This window comes from Coccinella septempunctata, chromosome 6 (genome assembly GCF_907165205.1).
Source record: "Coccinella septempunctata chromosome 6, icCocSept1.1, whole genome shotgun sequence".
NCBI classification, from domain to species: Eukaryota; Metazoa; Arthropoda; class Insecta; order Coleoptera; family Coccinellidae; genus Coccinella; species Coccinella septempunctata.
This window is the reverse complement of record NC_058194.1, coordinates 23,534,516-23,543,269: the sequence shown is the minus strand read 5'-3', so window position 1 is coordinate 23,543,269 and position 8,754 is coordinate 23,534,516. Positions and strand designations below refer to the sequence as shown.

Here is an 8,754-nt window from a genome sequence, read left to right as displayed (position 1 = left end):
TTTTTGTTGAAGATTCAATCTATTTCAATGACATTTGGTTTACAATACCACATTTGTTTACTTTCATAGTATTTAATAACTATTTCAGGGCATCTTGCATTTGCTACTCTTGCTGCAACTAAATCTGCTTCTTTACAGTTTTTCCACATCATCAAGAACATTAGTTCTCCAGTGGCATCTGTTGCACCAACTATTTTATCTGGTTCAAGACCTCTATCAAATCCTCTCAGTCTATTATCCTCTGCGATGCTCTTACGTTTGTTTCCTTTATCATTATCATCCACACTGCTTGCTACGATATTCTGGAATTGTGCTTCATATGTTGAAATAAGATCAGGGCAATCAAGATTTTCTTCAGGTTCCCAAGTGTTATCTTCGCTGTAATGAATAAAATCTAAGCATCATTTACCTTTTATATCATATTTGACTGTGTCATTCGAGTTATTCATTGATCAAATTGAAAACAAATGCTCTTCATGAATGAAAAATTCTACTGGTCCTGTGACCTGTTCGGTTAGTTCATAAATAAAAATTAAATATTTACTCCTTATAGCCTTTCCACTTCAGTAAATACTCTACTTTTCCATTTCTTGTCCTCTTATCGAGAATCTTTTCAACGGAAAACTCTGCTGGCATTTCTTCGTCCTCTTTTCCTTTAGCTGAAACACAAATAATGGATCAGAAAGGGTACACTTCCTCTAATGTTATTGTTGAATTACCCATTTCCAAAATAAAATAACCTATATAACCTTTCTTATTTGTTTTGACTTTTGACAAGTAAAATCAAGGTCACCTGGACGGCCGTAGGTGACATAGAGAAAGATTTTGTTTCTGACATTTTGTTCATCCCTGCCTCTGATTAGATTAGATTAGACGATAAGACAATAGAAAAAACATTGATGCCTAGCCTTATTTATTAAAAGGATTTAAAGGGAAGATATAGGAAACTTGATTTGAACATCAAAATGATATTTTCTATGCCCTTTCTTGTCAATTAACTAACTCTGTGAAATGAATTTAATTGACGCAATTTTAAAGACTTATTTACCCATTAGTTTATAATAATAGACAAGATAATTCTTATTAACCATAATTGTTATGTGATATGTACTTGCATAGTAAGTCGAATTTTAAACTAGGTTATGGTTGAAGTCCAACGCTAATGTACTTTTCGTTTTGTTGAGATGGGACAAGCAAATAGTGGATTGATACCTGGTAAGTTCTTGATTTTAAAACACATACCTTAAAACACTCTTTCTTCTTGACGTCAACCAACGTCGAAAAACGGAAGAATAAGGACTTCCCATATTTGGTGAAATACAGCCCCTCTTGTGTGTGAAAAAAACTAAATGAGAAGAGATTGAAAAGTATTCCTTGATATGACGACCTATCTCGAAGGTCTGCCCAATTGATATCAGCTTGTTTTTACTAATAAAGGTATGCAAGCTCATTTAAAGTAGTTCGTTTCGAAGATTTGTTGTGTGAGCTATTTGCGAAGGATATCATGTTATTGAGAAGTGCACATGAAATATTTATGATCAGTGCTCAGTATGTAAGTAATATTTTTGAGGGTTCTGCATGAATGAATGACAAACTTTATTACTACTAATATATATGAATTGCTCAATACTAATTATTTATTGATTTTTTCAGTTGGACATTGAAGTAAGTGTGAAATAGGGAAACAAAATGATTTTATAAATAAACCAGGCAAACCTTTTCATGAATGAAAACTAGAGTCAATTGACTAAGAGTTATTTATAGCGCATCCGCCATTTTGTTGGTAGAAAGTGAATATAATTAGTATATGTGATATAGCCATAATATACCTAGTCACTAATTGATTTTACCATGTCTTACACAACAATTTTGATAAAAATGAAAAAAGTAACACTTCAGTCAATCTCAGAGAAACAATATGATGATCACAACATAAAACGAACTATTATATAAATACAAAAAATAAGAAAAGATTATATGGAATATATGAAGAGATTAGTTGAGTGTTGTAGTTTAAGAAAGTTCAACAAACTGAATGAAGTCCAGAAGAATTGTGTTATGAGGAATTCAAAAAGCATAGATAAATTAATTGAAATAATTTTATATTGATATTGAGTCAAAAGCACAATGCTACGATGAATAGTGAAGACTGATCCAACCACTTCATACAACATGTTATGGATGCCGGAATAAGTAAGAACCAGTTTTCGTATAAAGTTTAAAATAGATCTGAAATTAGGTTGTTTACTTCAATATGTATATTTGAATTGAATAAAAAAGATGGAATTCGAGGTATTAGTTATTTAACTACCGCGGACTTTCGTATCACAAACATTCAGGACGAGGTCTGAGAAAATAATCATTTTAATTTCGGTCAATCAAAAATAACTACTGCTTATTCCGACCTTTATAAGACGTACTTCACAAATTGGTTGCGGCATCCCGATTATCCGAATGCACCTCGTTACTGTGCCGTTTCATTCAAAGATATTACACACATGTAATATCTTTGGTTTCATTGACTGATCGGCCAGTGATCGGCGTGATCTTGTGGCAATAGCTCCGATCACATATTTTGAGGCTTTATCGCAATATAATACAAAAACTGAAAAATCTGTAACGATCTGCATAAAAGATGCGATTACGGTCTTCAGTCATTAGCGCCTTCAGACATTCCAAAAAAAGGAGCTCAAAGAATAATTTCCGATATTAGTAACTAATGAATATAATACATATATTAAAAGCTTGTACATCGAAGTAGTTGACTCATTATGGCCTTGAAGGGCTCATGCGATACCAGACGAGCACTTCTGATGGCTAGCAAAGTTACATTGTTTCGAGCCTTTCGAATCGGAAGCTCAAAAGTCGAAAGGTGCCGTTTGCACCTATGACTAGACAGGAGATGGCAGTGGAAGCGTTCAGGCATAATACCTAATACCACACGGGTGGTAGGTATCTGAACTATCGGTAGCATCAGGTACCACTTTGTATATTGTTTTTACGTTGAAAATGAGTTTAAGTTAAGGGTAGAGTAAGGTTGCCTAAGTGTTCCTTAGCGTAAGGCAATCTTACTCTACCCAAGTTAAACTCACTTACGCTAAGGAACACTTAGGCAGAGGCTTGTTTAGGAGCTATTGGTGAAAATGGGCATCCTTAGAATGTTATTATCAAGTCGTTCAATATAGTGACAATGGTGTCCTAGACCACTCCAGGGTACAATTGATGAAAATCTAAATTCATCATCTATGAATTGTGTTACCTTGGTACCAGAAGCACTATTATAAATCGTATCTAATTTGAATGGGAATGACACCTCCATTTTTCGAAGTATCGCGAAGGAATGATGTCTGAACTCGGAACCGCAGCATATTTCTGCTGTGACTAAACCACGAAATTTTCCTTTGGTCCCCCTTCGCCTTGCGGAAATGTGTTGATTCCATTATGATGGTTTCCGCCGTAATCAGGGGGGTGAAACTCGCTTAGAAACAACGTGAACCGCTAAAATCTGCTGACAAGGCTGCCATCTAGCGAACGTATCGTAAACAGCAGAAATGACGCGCATGCGCGTGAAATGTAATGTCATGTCATAGTGTCAAGACTGAGGAAAAATGTAAACAAACAAACACCATTTCGTCTGTGTTTAAAATGTATATCCTGATACCAAAATTTCACTGCCTTCTACCAAAGTTCCTCTTTGCTTCTACGCCTGTTGTGTACGCTCTGATAGTTTTAATTTTGCCGAGTTATTCTCCGAATTATATTCCCACAATGTCGAGATTTTGTTGTGTTCCCAAATGCATGATGAAGATTTGAGGGTTCTGGCTCCAACAAAGTGTTATGGGAGTGAAAAAGGGAAAGATATTTCGAAAGCAACAGAAAGAACAGTTTCTCAATCTATTTAAGAAGGTATGTAATCTTTCGTAACTATTGTACAAAGTGTAATTGTTGGATTTTTCAGAATGTCAACCTTCAAGACAGGAAGATTCTGAAGAAATACAGTGGAAATATATTCCAGAAGGTATACAGTCTCTATTGGTATTTTTTCAAGTGTAATGTTTGGCATTATTTTTCAGAATCTCAACCTTGCTCAGTTCCGGCAACTCACATATCTAAGAAGAAAGGAGGGCCGATTGAGGAGCAGAAACATAGCTTTGAGGGAGAAAGTAATGATGTTGAAGAAAACCTTGGGTTGCCTCAACAAGGTGAACAGAACAACATTCAATTTTTTTATGTCTCAACAAATGAACCAAAAATAAAAGAAGAGGGGTCGTCGATACTCTCTTGATGACAAAAAAAGGAGATAGGTATTATCCTTTCATGATTCTATTTATCTCCTCATATTTATTTCAAATTTTATATATATTATCAATATTGTATTTATTTATTCTATTGAATTTATAAATCAGCTAAATGAATTGATCTTGTACATACAATTTTCTACGTTTCATAAATTTAGAAATTCCAAACAATCTCAAGTACTGAAGGTAAATTGTTGAATTCCTTCAAATTAATTTCTGAAAAGATTGCTACTCATTTTTTATATTGATTTATAATTTTGTTTTCCCATAGGGAAAACCAAATAGATCCTTTACAGATTGTTATATGTAATTGGAGTCCCATAGAGAAAACAGTATAGAGCCTTTACAATTTTGTTGTGAAACACATGAATTTACCTTAAGTTTGTTATATGTATTCCCCAGTATTACACACATGTATTTCTGAGTATTATTATGCAAAGTTATTGTCATGTTCCAAGTAGAAATGAATATTGTATTGAATAAATTTTTTTTCATAACAGCATCATTATTCATTACTTTTTAACAAAGAGTTCGAGTTTTTCATTAGATTTGGCGACAACAATCAAAGTTGTCGCCAGGTCTAATGAAAAACTCGCTGAAAACAAATATTTAAATTATTACACCAATATTTCTTACCGCCAAAAAGAACCGATAGATGGCGCTGTCAGCATTCATTGAATTTTACCGACATTAATTCCGATACGTTCAATAGATGGCGCTTTTACATGAACCAAATTTTGCCCCGGAGTTGCCTATCTATAGTTTGTCTATGGCCGTAATCTAATGCGTTCTTAAGTTACTCGTCTCGTGTATGTTTGTCTGTCTGTCTGGATACCGCTATCGCAGTTTGGGGGTCGGCACGAGCCAGCTGCCGAGCGACACGCGTCTCTTTTGCGTACTGCCTCCCCCTCCCGCGCCTTCCCCCTGGTTTCGCACGGCAGCGGATGAACGACATGCATGCAACAGGGGCGCGCACGGTACGACCCCAGTGGTACCTACAGCAATTCCTATACAAGAGGGGGTTCAGGTATTGTTATCGTGCACTGCACTCGTAGGTTCGTTTCACTTGGCTGGCTTTGCAGACTTCCACATACTGATGCATAATGCTGAACGATGGGCACGCAGGATCGGACTTGGTTCATTTATAAGTGGAAATATTTCTATACTGAAGGCGTGTTAGATTTTGATACCATGCATACCATCTGCAGTCAGTAGCTTTTCATTTGAAATACCGATCTCTGTTCTCGATCTGAACATCAAGATGCCATATTATAATCGAAAGGGTTCCTCCCTGTGCACTCCATTGATCCACGGTACTCCCTTTATTCAGGTCTTACCTTCGTGAAAACCTTTCATAAAAATTGCTTCGTACAAAACTTGTAGAGAATTTTATAATATACAACTTCCACAAGAAAAGTAAAAAAGATTTGAGGCACATTATGGGAAATATTTCGAAAGAACTGATTTTCGCTTTACTGCGTGTTTTTTTTATAGGGATGCATTTTACAGTAAATATGAATCAGGCAGTTTCCAGCATGCCTGATTAAAATGGAGCCTTGTTTTGCCTTGTCATCGCATCACGTAAAAGTGGCTGAACCGATTTGATATATTTTCTATTTATTCCTTCTTTATACTTTGTAGAACGTTTTAACGGAAGAAACATTCGGGGAAGTTGCCTGGGAAAATAAAAAAATTAAGAAAACTAAGCAAAATTCAAATTTCGCGCGTGTTTGTTGGGTAGTCTACCATTCAAGTACAACACACTTGCTAGCGGTTGACAGTTGATAAATGAACCTAACGGACAATACTATCTCAATTTTGATGTTCTCAACGTTGAGTATTTTTTAGTTACCAAAATATAAAAAGTATCTTGAGATTGGAAGTACCTTTCGATTTTTTAACGAAAAATGCATCTGCAAAAAATTATCGATATCAAATGAGTGTGGCAAGTTTTAATTTATCAGTTTTTAACGCTGGAGAAGAATGATACATTTTTTGAATCAGGATCAATCCGAAAACCCTCTACTTTAACATTTTCAAGAACCGAACCCTGCTCATTTTCATGAGAACCTCGTATTCTTGTGGTTTGTGGTGTTAGGCTTCTGAGGTTCATGGGTTCTGGGGTTTTTCATGAAGGACTTACAAGTGAATTATGGAGAGATCAGAAATTAAATATGTTCTGGCATTTCAATGAAGGCAGAGAATTACAATATCGAGATTGCTGAACATATTTTCGATCTTTATATTTCGAAAAGATTATCGTTGAATTTGAAATATTTCCAGTACGTCCCTGACCGCGTATTCATTCAATGTATTTTCTTTCTATAAATATGCGGTCTCGTGTGCCATCCATGTGCTCGAATTTAGCGATTTCAGCGTATGGTAAGGGGTGGACGATGTTATGAAAGAAGAAAATGTAACTTATTGTCTACAACCCCACGCGTGCCAGCAGATGCAACAACCTATAAATACAATTGATTTGTAACACGACGAATATCGATATAAATAGCCCTTGTAGTATAATTATAGATCGCCGGTATATAGACACAAAAGGCAGAGTAATGAATGAATCGAACAGGAAGTTTTTTATTAGAATCGATGAATGTTGGTTTAATAGGAGCATTTACTAGTGCTGGTATGATACAAATGTGAATTAAAACATCTCAACAATTCAACTTGATTCTGGATTTAAACAATAATAATAAAAGGAATCAATAAGAGAAGCAGCAGAACTCAAGAGAATTGTTTCAGTTTCCGCTTCAATATTGCTTATGGCAAGCCCCAGTCTAATATTGTTATTGAAGTGGAAAGAGATTTCTTTTATTCACTAGAATATCTTTTTTTTTCAATATTAACATCATTTCAATTCATTTTTCTAATTATGTGTCATTATAATAACACTAAATGTCATTACTTTTAATATTTGAAAAATAAAGGATTAATAAGACGCTTGAAGAGATAAAGAATTGCAACTCCTTGAACTTAATTATAAAAAATATAAAACAATGTGGTAGTTATATTTCTCAAAAACCTAAGCATATCTACATACATAGTTACCTACATTGTTTTTTGAATGATCTAAATTCTAATGGATACCTATCTTAGATATATTTGTACTGTTGTTTGACTTCCATGAACAATGGTTCATGAAAGTCAAGTCAATCAAGATTTTCGTGTTGCTACAGATGAGCATGTAAAAACTACAAATATATAGTGTTAAAATTTTAAAGTAAAATGAAGGTTATTGGAAATCAAAGTTGTTCAGGATTATCTACCACTAAATAAAACGAAAAAATAACAATAACTCCTAATTTTGCTTGTCAGAGTTATATTCTTTCATCTTTTCTTCCTTCACGAAGATTACCGTAATTATGTTTACTTCCATTATAATTGAAAAATAGAATTTCTTCGTAACCCTACCTTATGTTCATTGGACCATGTGCTCGTCCTACGAGCACGAGCAGGGGTGACTAGCTTAATCATAGTCTTCAGCAGCCATATTTCCAAAAGAAACATTCAAGGAAAATCAACAGATCAGTGCGAAAACGAAAACACTTATCTAGAGATCCAAAAATCTGTTCAACTATTGATTCTACAACTGTTTTGCAGTGAGTGAGGAGAGTCGTTTTAGTTTTTCTATTATTTTTTTGATGTTGCTTGAATGAAGTGAAATGGAATGAAAATTATATGGTCGAGCAGTTTCACTTCGGCATATCTAAACATCATTTTATCGAGCCAACCCTACGAGCATCTAATCCCCAAAATATCATGTCATCAGACTCATCATTAGGTCCAACTGACGGTGTTTCATGAGCTGAAATGATACAGAATTTTTCATATCACGTATCATTCTGTAGACATCGGAACGTATATAATTTTCATAGCTTAAATTATATCAGTAATTTGGTTGGTACCTATTATATGCTCTTCTTCCGGTGCGGATGTCGAGTTGATGATAATTTGCTTGTGGGTACACATAAAATAGTATTTTAACGAGTTCTGCCTTGTAAAGCAATCGATGTAAAATTTAAGAGTTTCTATTTCACATTAGATTTTCGCCCATCATTTAAAATCTTATATAGATGGAAGAAATCATAGTTGGCGTCCTTCTATATTCATTTCAATTCTTATTATCCCCAAATCAGGTTTGAAAAATTCAGTGATACCTGCCGATATATTTCCTGCGAAAAATAGGAGAAAACTACATAGAACCTTCATCAAGTAATGCTCCGTTTTCGACTTTAGTACTGTTGATGTGAATTCTCCGCAGAAAGTTATTTCTAACTTTTAACTTTAGTCGAAATTAATACAGGAAAGTGGGTGAAAATGAGGATTTTGCGACCACATCCCCTTTACTACCCGTCACTGACTTGTCCGGTCATTTATTGTATTTCATTTCATTAAGGTTGAAGAATCTGAGGACTACAAATTTTCACCCACTTTTCTCTATTAGTTA

At 34.7% G+C, this 8,754-nt stretch overlaps 3 protein-coding genes across 3 annotated transcripts in view; 2 read left to right on the top strand and 1 right to left on the bottom strand.

The window, feature by feature from the left end:
• Positions 1–857, bottom strand: LOC123314875 (chromobox protein homolog 1-like). The gene is made up of 3 exons (XM_044900272.1): positions 720–857; positions 545–659; positions 1–378 (listed from the first exon to the last, which is right to left on the bottom strand). Exons 1-3 carry the CDS (start codon positions 721–723, stop codon positions 15–17), a joined length of 483 nt encoding a protein of 160 aa, XP_044756207.1. The 5' UTR covers positions 724–857; the 3' UTR covers positions 1–14.
• A 137-nt stretch (positions 858–994) lies between these two features.
• LOC123314874 (protein neuralized) overlaps positions 995–8,754 on the top strand; it is a 45,709-nt gene continuing 37,949 nt past the window's right edge. Inside the window, exon 1 of the mRNA XM_044900271.1 lies at positions 995–1,215. Within this exon, the coding sequence (XP_044756206.1) occupies positions 1,185–1,215 (31 nt within the window). The 5' untranslated portion in view covers positions 995–1,184. The remainder of the gene's footprint in view (positions 1,216–8,754) is intronic.
• On the top strand, positions 3,471–4,797 carry LOC123314876. Its single transcript, XM_044900273.1, has 4 exons — positions 3,471–3,906; positions 3,959–4,018; positions 4,074–4,484; positions 4,570–4,797. Exons 1-3 carry the CDS (start codon positions 3,838–3,840, stop codon positions 4,254–4,256), a joined length of 312 nt encoding a protein of 103 aa, XP_044756208.1. The 5' UTR covers positions 3,471–3,837; the 3' UTR covers positions 4,257–4,484; positions 4,570–4,797.

What these genes read in the sequence shown, in the direction of transcription:
- LOC123314875 (XM_044900272.1), bottom strand. An exon ending in AAGTGGAAAGGCTATAAGGA is followed by an intron (nt 379 to 544) that starts GTAAATATTTAA and finishes TATTCATTACAG; the next exon opens with CGAAGATAACACTTGGGAAC.
- LOC123314876 (XM_044900273.1), top strand. Translation starts at nt 3,838, where the DNA reads ATGGGAGTGAAAAAGGGAAAGATATTTCGAAAGCAACAGAAAGAACAG. An exon ending in TTCTCAATCTATTTAAGAAG is followed by an intron (nt 3,907 to 3,958) that starts GTATGTAATCTT and finishes TGGATTTTTCAG; the next exon opens with AATGTCAACCTTCAAGACAG. An exon ending in GTGGAAATATATTCCAGAAG is followed by an intron (nt 4,019 to 4,073) that starts GTATACAGTCTC and finishes ATTATTTTTCAG; the next exon opens with AATCTCAACCTTGCTCAGTT.